The sequence below is a fragment of the Buceros rhinoceros genome, unplaced genomic scaffold (genome assembly GCF_000710305.1).
Source record: "Buceros rhinoceros silvestris isolate BGI_N320 unplaced genomic scaffold, ASM71030v1 scaffold8717, whole genome shotgun sequence".
NCBI lineage: Eukaryota > Metazoa > Chordata > Aves > Bucerotiformes > Bucerotidae > Buceros > Buceros rhinoceros.
Genome location: NW_010423911.1, coordinates 45,240 through 59,102, shown reverse-complemented (window position 1 = coordinate 59,102; position 13,863 = coordinate 45,240). Strand labels below are relative to the sequence as shown.

The window sequence follows — 13,863 nt, the reverse complement described above, 5'->3', positions numbered from 1 at the left end:
CCCCCCCCCCGCCCCCGCCATTTACATCTGTAATGGTAAGGCTCATCATGCTTATTCAGTCATACCAAATTAGGTTTCTGAGTTAGGTAAGAACAACAATACTTAACCAGTACATCTTCATTTTAGTCTTCTCTTCAAACCCCAGAGCCTCCTAAGACAGAAACATGAGGAAGAAAAGACGCTAAGAGCTCCCAACCCCACCTACAGGTATTTTCAACTTGTTCTGAAGTCAGTGGAAGGCCCTTGATGACCTCACCAGACCTCTACCAGGTGGCCAGAAGATCATTGCTAGAATCATTATCCAGGACTCTGACCACCAGTTTCACCCCCAGAGCAATTAGCTGGATGCCCCCTCATACCACTGCCTGGACTTTTTCACATGCAGGGGTAGGAATCTTGCCCGTTCTTCATCTCTCCCAGCACTTGTCCCAGACCCGCCTGGGAGTCAGAGGCATTTGTAACTATAGCAATGACTATAATGTTTTGCTGTCATAGGGATGTTCTCAAAAGCTGGCCTGCTGGTATTTCGCTGTTGTTAAAAATAGACTCCAGAGGATTTTCTCTTTGAGGAAAAAACAGCATGCTGTACAAATAATTGCACAAACTTTGTGAACAGATGAGGTAGGAAATAGTTCTGGGGGCTCTTTAACTTGAGGCTGGGGCTGAGATGCTCAAGACAACACTGATAAAGTACCTCCTTGTAAAAAATACGGTCTTTAGGCTTTTGAGGGAATTTGTGATGACTGTGGAAAGAATGATTCCACTAATTGCCCTGCATTGCATCCCCTAACGTCTCTGCATTGCCTTCCTAAGATTTGTTCCAGCCAATGGCTAGTTTGTGAAGTTTCTAACAAATTTCTAATGAATAGCTCCAGTGGCAAAATATTAAACCTGCCACCAGTGCCATTTGAAAGAAATAAATGCTTAGAGATCCCTGGTGACGTGGGACACTGCTGATGGAAGATGTGTGCTTTGTGGCAAACCAGCGCCATTCCGTGTAAAAGAGCGAAGTAGCCAACTTCACCATGGCCGCTGTGGTTCAGGATGGAAAGCACAAGTGTGGTAAACGAAAATGAGCCCCCAAAGAAAGACCAGTGCAACTCTGGTGCATATGTTACTGAAAGAATGGCTTGTCGCAAATCTGAATGATTACAGAGAGATCTGTGGGCAAAACTTTGATAGAGTAATGAAAAATTAAATACCAACAAAACCAAGTAAGCTTTGATGCTGTTTTATGAGACAGCTTTCTACCATGTATTTTTAGAAACATGTATCATTATTCTGGGATAAATGAACTTAGAAAGAGTAACATCTGGGAATGCATGCCATTAATCTTAACTTCTTGTTGAAAGCTTCAAAACAATGACCAGCTCTCATGGGAAATCTCAATTATAAAAATGGGGTTTTGTGTTTGTTTGTTTTTGAGAGGGGAATGCTAAAAGAACAAGCTGACAAATTGGTAGCAGATCACAGTTTTTACCAAAAAGAAGAAACTTTTCTGACAGTTTGTCCATCAATTAGACCCTTATGATAGACAACAACTGTGGTTATGCGGATAAAAAAGCTGGCCTATTTCTTTCCCTTCCAGAAACATACCCATCACACTGACTGCCAGCAACTCAGCCTGGTACCATCCCAATATTTACTCTTTTGTAATGTCGATGGGTTTTTCTTGAATGCCTGGAAGATGACAACATCTTATTTTACATCTGAAACAATAAGAGTGTCGGGACAGAAAAAATAATAATTCAGACTCTCTTCTGAAGAGATTATTCAGTTGCTTGGGACAACATTTCCATCTAAGCCGTGGCTCATCTCACAGCTCCTGGCACCACAGGACTGTGGTACTGGGAAGGGGTTTTTTTGCTGAAGTGCTTTGGCTGTAGAGCAGCTAATGAGGTGATTTGTTGGTCACCATTGATTGTATATATATATATACACACACACACACACACACACACACACACACACACACACACACACACACACACACACACACACGCACACAGCAACACAGGCATATATACAGTTTGTGTGTGTGCACATAATTACCGATATTTTTATGTATTTATATGTGTTGTCTGTGCCTAAAGTGTGTAAGAAAGTGTTAACTCACTTTGCCTCACATGAAACATTTAAATTAATAAGCTCATTTCTGCAAGATGCACAGCATGCCCTGTTTCAGTTGCAAATTGTCTTTGCTGCCACCTAAAAGGACCTAAATATTAGAAACGAAAGACTGTGGATGAAATGCTCTGGAGTTGCAGTGGAGGCTGAATCCCAGTTTCAAAACTGAAAGCAAACTAATTTTATGCTTTTATAAGCCTAAAATAGTCTTTAAAATGTGACTTTGTTTCCTAAGTCATTTCAGCGATTTAAAGAATGTGACTTTCCAGGTTTTACAGCCCTGAGTCCATCATTTGCTGAAAGTTTCTTTCTCTAATAGAGACAAACTATTTCACTGTACATCCCTTGTGAGAACACTCACGAAAGAGAAGTTTTCAATAGTTGCACTTCATGACATACTTCCCACTTGCCCACTTAAATTGATTTGCAGACAGATATGAATCCGACTTCAGAAAGTTTGGTGTTACAGCCTGGGAGAGTTAGAGGGATAACTAATGCTTATCCATATGTCCTGAATCTGCAAGCCTTGGCTCAAAATCTCCTGAGGATAGTTCTCCTGCTTCCAGTCCGGCTGGATTTACTAGCCTATTTTTTTCTTCCAGGAACACACCCTTAACATTAAGTGCCAGAAGCTACATCTGGTACTATCTTACTTTTTTGAACATTTTGCTTTAGAGGGGGGTGGTGGTGGTGTGGGGGGTTGGGGAATAGCCAAATATTTTAGGGCTTGCTAAATGGGTTTACTCTAGAAATGTGCATGCCCATGCATACCATGCAATGTATGCAAGAAAGATATCATCCACCTAGTAAATTATGACTGCACCCCCCCAAACCTGACAGGTCTATACTGCCTGACAGAATGAAACCAGCAATGAAATATTTTTAACCCTTTAAGATGACATGTAAAATTTTACTTCAAGGTTTAGAGCAAATTCCATAGACAAGACAATAAAGTACTGCAATCACACCTGGTTTGGGGATGACTTGAAGGGTTCTTCTTAAGATTTTTGCTTTTGGCAACATTTCACTGTAAAAATAAAATTGAGAAAGTTTTAATCAATTGCAGCAATTTACTGCTCAAACTTAGTGGCAATTTTCTCTTCTTCTAGAAGGCAGGGAAGAGGCACAGATGGGTTAGGCTCTATAGCCCATAGTAAGGCCTTTCATCTGACGAGCAGCAGGTCCCCAAATCCCAGACTTAATTTCTTGATAGCCAAGAGAACTTGGGTAAAGAGAGCAGTTGGGTTGTCTTCAGGTTTTTTTAATGCATTCGGTGGGGATACTATGGGAGAGGGTACCTTACCTAGGGAGGCAGATCAAGGACAGGAGGTAAATTGATATCTCTTAGCACTTCAGAGGGTCCCTAGCCTTGCTGAGCTCTGGCCAGTGCCAGGGACAAACCATCTTATGCTGTGGCTGGATATTGACCCGCTGCAAAGCAGAGGCTCCTTGCTCGCATTGGACTAAACAATAACAAAAATAAGAATGTGACAAGAAGTGAGCACAGTAATCCTGTTCCTCATCTCCCATCCCACAGAATATAAATACGGAACAGCCTCACAGAGGAGCAGAAATAAAAATATGTGGCTGAAGCACCTCCTGCTGGCTTCAGGTCTTCTCTTCACAGGACGGGGGACAACCTGAGGAGACATGGCATGATTTCGGGCTCTGTGATCGGCTATGAATAAAGAATATTTTCAGGACATTTGTATTAGAGGAGTGGCATTACACCCTACTAGTGCTAGTTACACCCCCTGGCTCTCCAAATTAAAAAACCAAAACCAAACCCAACCAATCCCAATTTTGTTTCACAGACGGGTACATGGGATCAGCATCTTGTCAGCAGTGGTGGATCCCGGGCTGCACAAGAGACCAAGGTTAGCCAGTGCTCACACATCATCTGCAAGCCATCAGCTCTTGTGCCTGCTGCCACACGGGTATCAAAGGGGAGGTAACACCTCGTCACCAAGATCCATCTCTTTTGGGGCTGTTATTACCCGACACAAAAGTTGATGGCTTTCATATTTGATGGGGGAAAATTCTTAAAGTCTTCTACTTCTTTGTGATACTGCAGTCAAAATATAATATGGATTTTGTTACATTCAACATCTGGTCCAAAAATGTGCATTTCCACTAAGAAAAACACAAACCAGAAAAGGCAAGCCAAAACAAACACACACAAAATGTTACTATTGTTTTTACATATTTTACCCAGATAGGATTTTTAATATGTACAGAAACCGTATCTGATGTTAGGCAGTTGGGTTTAGATATCAGAGTTGAAAAAATGAATTTCTTTTCACGTGTATTGTTTTTTTTCATTTCAGTCTTCACAAGTCTTTTACTACTTAACTGGCAGTGGACAACCCTCAAATTGCATTTTCAGTATATGATTTATATAGGTATAAAAATATGTGGGATAAGAAAATTTTAACATTATTATTTCACAATTCATTTAACAAAGTAGCAGTAGTTACAAAATTTTCCTTGGCAAGACCATGCTGGAGTGGGAGTGGGCCTGTATGTGGAAAAGGGACCTAAAGAATGTTCCTACAATTAGTCTGAGGCAGAACAGTCCAGTGATGGGAATTTGCTCTGGGAGGTAGATCTTGCTGTAAACCCTTCAAGATTAGATACGAGGCACTGACATATGAGAAATGAAACTGCTGAGAGAGTGGGTCATACGAGCTAATGATTTTCAGCCTTTAATCAGGCACCTAGTTTGGCATAGTGCATGAGATTTGAGTAAATAAGTACCTTTAAGGCTCAGGGTCAAAGCTTTGATGGGAATTTTGCTAAGGCAGACTGAGCTGGAGGGCCACTTGGGGAGAAAGGCACTGAGTTGCTCATCATTCACAGCATCGAGCGATCAGGATCAAATCCTGCCATCTTTGCCAGGTCCGGTGGCACCTTGCTGGCAAATGGAAGATGCTTGAGGTACCACGCAGACAGACATACCTCTGGGAAAGCTGGAGCGTGCTGGCTTGTCAGCAAAGAGAAATGTTCCACAGAATCTGGGTGGGAAAAGGGAAAAAAAATGTTGCTTAGAATCTGCTTAGTTTGGGCCTTGTATTCCCTGACCTTCAAGTTTTTGGGCACAATTTTATACCCACAGCTGACTGTGGGCACACAAATTATAGCGTTCAGGAATTTAACTACCTGATGATTGGGCCTGCACTCAGTGTTGTAACCCCAAGCATTCCACATTCATGAGAGAAGCCTCCAAAAAAATAAAAAAAAACCTGCGAGATTGGCTTTGGGATCATGAATTAATACTTTTTGAAACTTCTGCTTTTTTTGAGCCTGCGTGGCTTGCATTTGCAAGTCCTTCCACCATCATAAGCAATGAAATAATACAGCAGTGAAATCAGATTTCTGTATAGCAACACGACTCACAAAACTGGATCTTTAGAAAGACAACAACAGAGAAACCAAGACTGAGGATCAAACTGCTGGAGATTGTGCTACAGAGGGTGCCAGGCAGTGCTGTATATGAATGGCAGCATCTCCACCAAATAAATACACACACGCATCCATGTATAAATACACATATGCAAAGACATCCCCTAGGACACCAGAATGGGTGATATTTTTGTCCTTCAGGAACAATGACACTTTCTGTTGTATCAGGGAAGCACATCCATGACAGAGACGGAGGCTCCTCGGAACAGTGTCCAGTAGTGAGCTCACACGAGAATAAGGAGCCTCACAAACCTCATCTCCTCCCACTCTCTGAGCGAGTTACTGACTTGCTCTCTCAACCAAAAAACCAGACATCAGAAACAAGCACGGAACATGACAAAATCTTCGGGAGAAGAGGAACATGAATCAGGTGTGGCAGATCCATCCCACCCATGACGCTTTCCTGGAAGTCCTTCGGTCTTAGTGTTCTTCCGTGGAGGTGTAGAGCAGGTTGCCTCCGTCCACCTGTTGTAATGGATTTTGCTGCAGTTCTTGTGGCTGGAACTGCATGTTGAGCTGCAGGTGAGACAGCCATAGAAACAGGCCACTTGAAACAAAATGTATTTCAGCAATATCAAGCAAAACTTATAAACAATTTTATAGATATCCACATGCACATCTAAATAACAACAGATTATTTTAAGCCAGATTTGTGGAACAGGACTGGAATCTTGCTCGGGAGTCTTTGAAAAATTATGTCCTTCTGCACCAGTATGAAGGAGGGACAGAGGACACCCTGGAGCCTCCTGAAAGACCCCTGAGATTTTCGTAAGGCATTTCTCTATGTACTGCCGCTGAAATGCTGCCGCTGCAGCAGAAGGTGGCAAGTTTTCTCTTTTTTTTTCTGTAGGGAAGACGTGAAGGTGATACAGTTTATCAGCGGGCTTTGCAGTGTCCACAAAAAGTAGCTCATAACAGCCTTGCTGATCTTCCTTTTTAGAGTAGTTGCAGCTACAGAAACTTCCTCCCTAACCCCGTAAACCTTCCTGGAAAACATCTATTCTGCCTCTTGTAGGCTAACCTGACCTTGACCTGGGAAATTCCAGAAGGTCTAAGGTATTTTTAAATCGGATGCTCAGCTATCTTGTACTTGCTGCTGTATGTTGCCAAGGGAGAATCAAAACCAAATATTCTTTTCAATATTGAAACCCCAGAGATTTGGGTAAAAAACAAAGCATACAATTTAAGTGAAACTTGAACAACTCAGGAGGGTGCCCTCTATTTGCAGGGATAGCCAGATTTGTGCAGCTTTTATTTTAAGGCCGGTTTCTTAAGCAGTAAGCATTTTTTACTTCCCTTCTACTTCATTATGCCATTGTACTCAGATTTCGGCCCTTTTATCCTTTGCCCATTTCAGTCATGTTCTGGGATCTGCAACGAAACCACTACAGGAGATGGTCTGCAGCATCAGTAATGCTTTAAGACAAGCTCGGCAGCTCATGTTTCTTTGTTAGCATCCCATTGCAAAAGGGAAAGATCAGTTTGCTTTGTTCTTAGGCCTTGATTTTCATAAGCTAATGATGACTGCGGGTGTAATTGTGGTCAGGCTTAAGTGGTAGCGTGAGGGCAGAAAAAGAGGCACTTCCGCGAGGCCGTTTTCTCCTCCGCTGCGCACACAGAGTAGGAGGGCATCTGCTCGCACGGCGTACACCCGTGCCTGGAGAAGGAGGTACGAGCCAGCCCCTGGCATCTCAGCTGCAGCAGAGGTGAGAGGTTGGGCGTGTGAGCCCAAGTACCCCCAAGTTTTGGTCCCTTCTGGGGACCACCTGATGCTTGCTGGATTAAGCTCCTCTAGGCAAACCTAGCAATAGCAATAATAAATGCTCCCGTTTCTCTTTGGCTCATGGCTGAGCAGGACCCTTCAGTGGGTTTTATTTCCTTGAACGTGGCACAGTTGTTGTCCTGGTGCGAAAATGTATTTGTGGCAGAACATTTGCTTTAAAGTTGGGCTACATACTGCAAGGGGTGCTGCTTTTCAGGGGGATGATATGCTCTGTGGGTTGAATAGTTAATAGATGTGCTGGTATTACCACCGCTGGTATAGACAAAATTTTTAATTGTGGAGTGAACATGAATGCTTACTCAGCCGCACAGTGTATATTGTTCTGTGATATTAAAGCTGGTCAAATTTTTGTAAACTTTCTTTGAACATTACATAAAGCAATTAGCCTTAATTATTAGTCTTAAATATTCTGAATCTTACAACACTTTAATTTTTTTTTTTCCAAAATGAAAATGGTTGGAAAATTCTTTTTAAGGCACCGGAGTCCCATGAATTACTTTGGCTCTGAAGACATGTCTTCTGAAATTTAAGTAAATATTCTCCAATATTTGAAAACAGAGTGCAAATGTTTTCTAACAAAATGACAAAACACTGTGTTTCAGAACAGGCGCCTTGTAAAACAAAATGTGTTACGAGTATTTTGCTGGGAGATGAGAAGGTTTATAAGCATGCATTCAAAAAATTTGGGCCAGCAGTAATGAACAGGAACTAAACAGAGATTTAGGCAAGCTTGCAATATAATTTTCCTGCAGTAACAATATGCAAATGTCTGTACACATAGGTTCTCGAAGAGAGAATGAAATTGGAATGCAAGTGTCACGGAGTTTCAGGTTCCTGTACAACTAAGACCTGCTGGACCACACTTCCTAAATTCAGAGAGATTGGATATATTTTGAAAGAGAAATACAATGCTGCAGTACAAGTGGAGGTTGTACGAGCCAGTAGACTAAGACAGCCAACCTTCTTGAAGATAAAGCAGATTAAGAGTTATCAGAAACCCATGGAAACAGATTTAGTGTATATTGAAAAGTCACCCAACTACTGTGAGGAAGATGCTTCCACAGGGAGCGTTGGTACCCAGGGACGACTCTGCAACCGTACATCTCCCAATGCTGATGGGTGTGACATGATGTGCTGTGGAAGAGGGTACAACACACACCAGTACACCAAGGTGTGGCAGTGTAATTGCAAATTCCACTGGTGCTGCTTTGTGAAGTGCAACACGTGTAGCGAGCGGACAGAGGTGTTCACCTGCAAATAATGGCATCGTGTGCAAATGAACAGAGAAAATCACTGCGAGTGAAGACAGTGGAGTACAACAAATGATGACAGCATCATTTTGCACATCTAATCTTCCTTGGGAATAGAACCGCAACTGACACCGCAACAACCACTCCCTTCCTACTACTTAGACTTCTATGGATGGTGCATTTTAGCTGGCTGGCTGTTGTAACTGCTTTGGAAACAAGGGCAACAGGATTAAGGTGACGTTGACAACCACATGAAACTTCCTCTCTCTTTTGCTGTTTTGTTTTGTTTTGTTTTGTTTTGGGGTTTTTTGGGGGTTTTTTTTGGTTTTTTCTTTTTTTTTTTTAACTGCAATCTGGGTGTTGTAGATTTCTCCTAGTAAGTGTTCTAAGTTATACACATCAGAGAAGCTGATTGCATTGCAGCTCCCATGAAATTTAAAAGAGAAAGACACTTTCTCCTCTTTTACAACAACAAAACCACCAAGCCCTGTGTGCATAAATACTTTTTTCTAAGGAAATGAAATCTTCACTGACTAGAACACAGCAGTCTTACTGCAAAAGTCTAAATTTCTAAGAAAGCAGGTAAAGAGAAAACAACTGGTAGGGATACAAAATCTATGGTGGAAAAACTCTACTATCAGTTTGGAAAAAATAACGTTCACAAAATTACATCAGCTGCCAGTGACACTGGAACTCTTTGAACGAACATTAAAAATAATTATTTATGTTTTTAATAGTATAAAAAAATTCTAAGCACTAACGGGTAGCTATGTCTTAATTGTGTACTAAATGTAAACTTATTGGAACTCTGACTTTATAATTTTTGTATTTGGTTCTCCCCAAGTTCTTCAGTGCTACTGATCTGTTGTCACTCCACTATTAGAGAGTTGCTGTAGGCCTTAAGCTATTACCAGAACTGAGCAAAAAAGATCATGCGAAACTGTGGTTACGAATGCTTGATAAAGACTTTTCCTGCTTGCCTCTCGAATAAGAATGACTCTTTCTAGACTCAGGCCTGAGGCATGGAGCACCTGCTCTCAGCTCCTCATAAGGAGTTTTAGGATACAAAGACATGTTTCGACAAATATCAAAGGTTTTGCTTTGCCATCAAACGCACCATCAGGATCTTCCAAGCATTGCATTTTGCCTTTAACAGTTGAAAGTTAATATTACCAATAGTTTAAAACAACTTATGCTCAGTATGAACTGAGGATCTAATAAAAAATATGGTAGCTGAGCTCTAGGTTGTTGTAACCTGTGAGCTGTGGTGGCTTCATGAGCATAAGAAAGCTAAGATTTGGGTTAGTTTGTTGTTATTCTAAGGTTGGCAATAATGTACCCCCTGGTAAATACGTGACTGTTAAGAAAGAAGCTGACTTTTTACACCAGCACTCAATTAATATCCACACACCTTTCCCTATGAGCGATTTAAAACCAAATCCTCAGATATTTTACTACTGTAAATGCTAGTCTTTTTAACTTCAAGAGACAGACATGCCCACTTACAACAAAGCACATTTAATCACACAAATGTTTGCTTGTAGCAAAGATCTCTACCTGATTTTCTTAAAACTTGGATTAAAAATTTCCGAATGTCTGCATATCTGCATTTCTAGCTTTTGTTTCATTTTATTACTTTTACTGAGGAGCTACGCAGCCATAAGCCCTCCCCACCTGACACAGTAGCACCTGCCACACCACACAAGTGCTCTTGGGGCAAGAGGCTGGTGGAGCTACAGCTCTGACAACTCCCATGCTGGATATGTGAACGAGCCAGGATTACCTCCGTAATTTATGCACCTGTATTATCAAAACTAATCACTTGGGGACCTTCATTCAAACACTCACGAGGATGCGCCTTTCTGACCCCAAGCACTTACTCCCCCTCTGGAGACCAGACCTCTTTGATGAGTCTCCCATGGAGCAATCCAAAATTGAAGAGCTCATTTTTTTTCATTGTTGCTGTTGGTTGCTAACCACCAGCCTTGCCGTGAACGAGTGCAACTTCACAGAAGTCAATAGGGACCCCACAAATGCTAGAGTCACTCCATATAATTTAAAGTCCCTTTGATTCATGGGTATTGTTGTTGAATAATAGTGATATACTGTACTTTCACTACATTCTTGACAGGAGGCAAATAAAGCTCCACAGCACAGTAATGCACAGTCTTATGGTACTAGATACTGTAAATATATTAGAATAGTATTTGTTAATTACAATTGAGGAAGCCAATTAAGTTATATTATTGTATATCATTTAAATGTCTATAGAGTATTTTAAATTATTGTGAACTACACTGCGTTAAAAAAGAAAAAGAAAGTTATATATTATAACACCAACCACTCTGAAAAGTGGACCAAAGTGACACTTTCTCTCTTTTTTTTTTACATACCCCTATTTCAAATAGCTATTGTAACACCACATATCGATTAGCTGTCTAGAATACAACATTTCGGAGCATCCTATCAAAGTTTTGCTCATGTGGAGCGCCGCATTTGGAAATGTACTGCATGGCACAAACAGGGGCTGACCATGGGAGTGTACGGACTTGGAACTATGTCCCAAGCAAAAGCAGTTTTGATCAGAAATCAGATCACAATTACCACTAATGTACAGAAACATCCCCCCCAAATGGTGACATTTTAATGAAGGTGTCTATGAACACAAGTGGATTACACACAATTTTTATTTTAAGAAATGTAGTTTGATATCAAAGAACTGTGACAATAGAGATTTGAATGTGACCAGGAACACAACGTGGTTTAACAACACCTTAGCCATGACAATGTTATTAAAGAATTTAAGAGCAAAGATCAATTTGTTTACTATGTTACTGTCTTAAGCAGAAAACAAAAGATTAAATGTGTTTCCATTAAAACTTAATTCCCTCCCCCTTCTAGTTCCCTTTCTTTTTGTTTGTTATTTATTTGGAAAGAAGAAAGAAGGCAACAAGGCCTTATGCAAAGGCCACCTGTGTACAGGCTTCTCTGGATGAGAAATGATAGGCAGATTCCAAGTCCAAAGCAGTTTTCGTGTTTCATCAGAAACAATAACAAAAGTGCCCCTCTTTGATATCACAGTCCAAAGTCACCTGTACCCAGACCAGTGGTACAGAGAAACTGGCACAAGCACTGACCTTGCTGCTACCAGAGACTTTGGTTGACTCAAATGGGAAGGTGGTAAATGGTTTGTGACAGAAATGTGGCATCTGGTTCCAAAACGGTTCTTGACCATGGACCTCGTGTGACAGGTTAGCAAACAGAGAGGAGTAAGAGGCATAGAGGAGAGGCTTAAAGGCCCCGACTTCAGCACTCGCGCATGCTCCAGCTTATTCAAGCAAGTTGCGGACACATCTGAAACCCCTACCTTGATCTGGATCTCAAAGATTTTACAGTTTTTACCTTGGTCAGAATAGTAGCAACCTCCTTGATACTGAGAATAGCGTCTTCCTATTCAAATTTCCTAAAGAAAATGTACAACCTTTGTTGTATTTGCCCCTTGGAAAAGGTATTCAGCTATAGATAAAGGTATAGCCAAATTCCACATGAACTAAGTCCAAAATAACTTCATTAAAATGAACTGAGTTGCCCTAGGTTTATAGCAGCATAAGTATGCACAGCATTTTGCCCATGGATGCCAAAGAAAACACTGTACCTTCTTTCTAATTACATCATGGGAAACTGGTTAATAGAGCTGCAGGAAGTTTTTACAGCAAATGGCAATATTACATTAATTACTACAATGACACCTGAAAAGTAGATGAAACTCATCAAAAGGTTTGCAAACCTTTTAATAAATCTAAAGCATGTTGTGAATAGGTCACTGAAAGATTCAAACATATTTCCATGGATTTCGCAGTTTAAGGTTAAAACCCCAAAGTAATACTGAATATAACAAATCAAGACCTCCACTTATACCAGCTTTCCCATGCAAATAACTTGATATGCCTTTCACTATTGAAGACACAATTGGCGTTCAACAGAAAACGCTTTCTATAAAGCTACAGACAATTTGTATTCATAGCAATTTTCATAACTGGACAGAATGACGGCACGTTTCCTTTCCATTCCTTCAGAGCTTTTGTTGCAATGACAGTTCCCACAGCGAAGGCAGTGGAGTAAAGACCCAACATTCTTCTCTGCGAGTGAAGGCCACAATGACATGTGGGATGTACGCAACGGAAATAAACACTGGGATATACATACTTAGACTAATGTCTAAGGGAAAAAACCATCAAAGTTGGAAAGGCTGGGGAAGTTGTAAGCAAATTCAGTTTGTGATACTGATACTGTAAGAAACCTCCTGCACGCAAAACAAACCTCGTTGTCGGCTGAATTTCACCCACAAACTTTTCCCCCTTGAATCCAGAGTCCTCATCCACATCTCTGCACGTTCAGACTGTTTCATTGGAGAACAAGCACTCCCAAAGGCTGGCAAATATTTTCCTTTTGGTGTTTTAGCAGCTATTAGGAAAGTGTAGGGGATAATTTTCTCTCAGGGGACACACAGCTGCACATTCAAAATTTGCATCTAATTTTTTATATTAAGATCTAGGGTTTTTTTCCCCCTGCACATTTCTGCAGTGCAGACATACGTGCTTTAAAGGATTTGTTTGGTGAAGAATAAAGATGGCAGTTTTCACATACTACATGGCGGTGGTTTGTAGTGTGTTCCACAGAGCGCTCTAAATTCAAAACCTTTAGCCACGCTGTTCTTACCGAAAGACATACACTAAATATTACTTGTTTGGAGACCCTGGTGTGATTCAACTTTTTAGGATGGTTCCTTTCATAAGTTGTTACTAAAAAAAATGGGAATAATAGTCTACTTTGGTTCATGTCCTCTTAGTCTCACTGTAAACAGACCATAAGATCAATAAGGAACCAGCTTAATGACATTTCGACTTGTGCATAGGTATAAAAATGATCAAGCTATTTGTTTCATCGGTGATACCAAACAAATGGCACCACACCAGACACTGCAAATGTTCGCATCGAAAGCCAGCTGTATGATTAGCTTCTGCCTTCATTTGCTGAGCAATTTAGGAGAAAACCAGCATTTTAGACCCCATACAACTAAAAGGAATTCCAAAGGAGATTACAAGATTTTGATCTTATTGTTTAATTCCTGTGGCTGAGAATGAAAAGGAGCATTCCCTCAATCTTTGGGTAAAGGGAAACCTAAAGGCATTCTGAAGACTGTTCTCACCACTCAACTTAAAAGACTAAAAGACAGGCCAA

The 13,863-nt window shown here is 40.9% G+C and overlaps 1 protein-coding gene across 1 annotated transcript in view; it reads left to right on the top strand.

The window, feature by feature from the left end:
- WNT7B (wingless-type MMTV integration site family, member 7B) overlaps positions 1 to 8,871 on the top strand; it is a gene marked incomplete at its 5' end in the record, with an annotated part of 12,373 nt that extends 3,502 nt beyond the window's left edge. The window contains one exon of the mRNA XM_010140596.1: positions 8,154 to 8,871. Coding sequence (XP_010138898.1) covers positions 8,154 to 8,633 — 480 coding nt within the window. The remainder of the gene's footprint in view (positions 1 to 8,153) is intronic.
- Between the last annotated feature and the right edge of the window lie 4,992 nt (positions 8,872 to 13,863).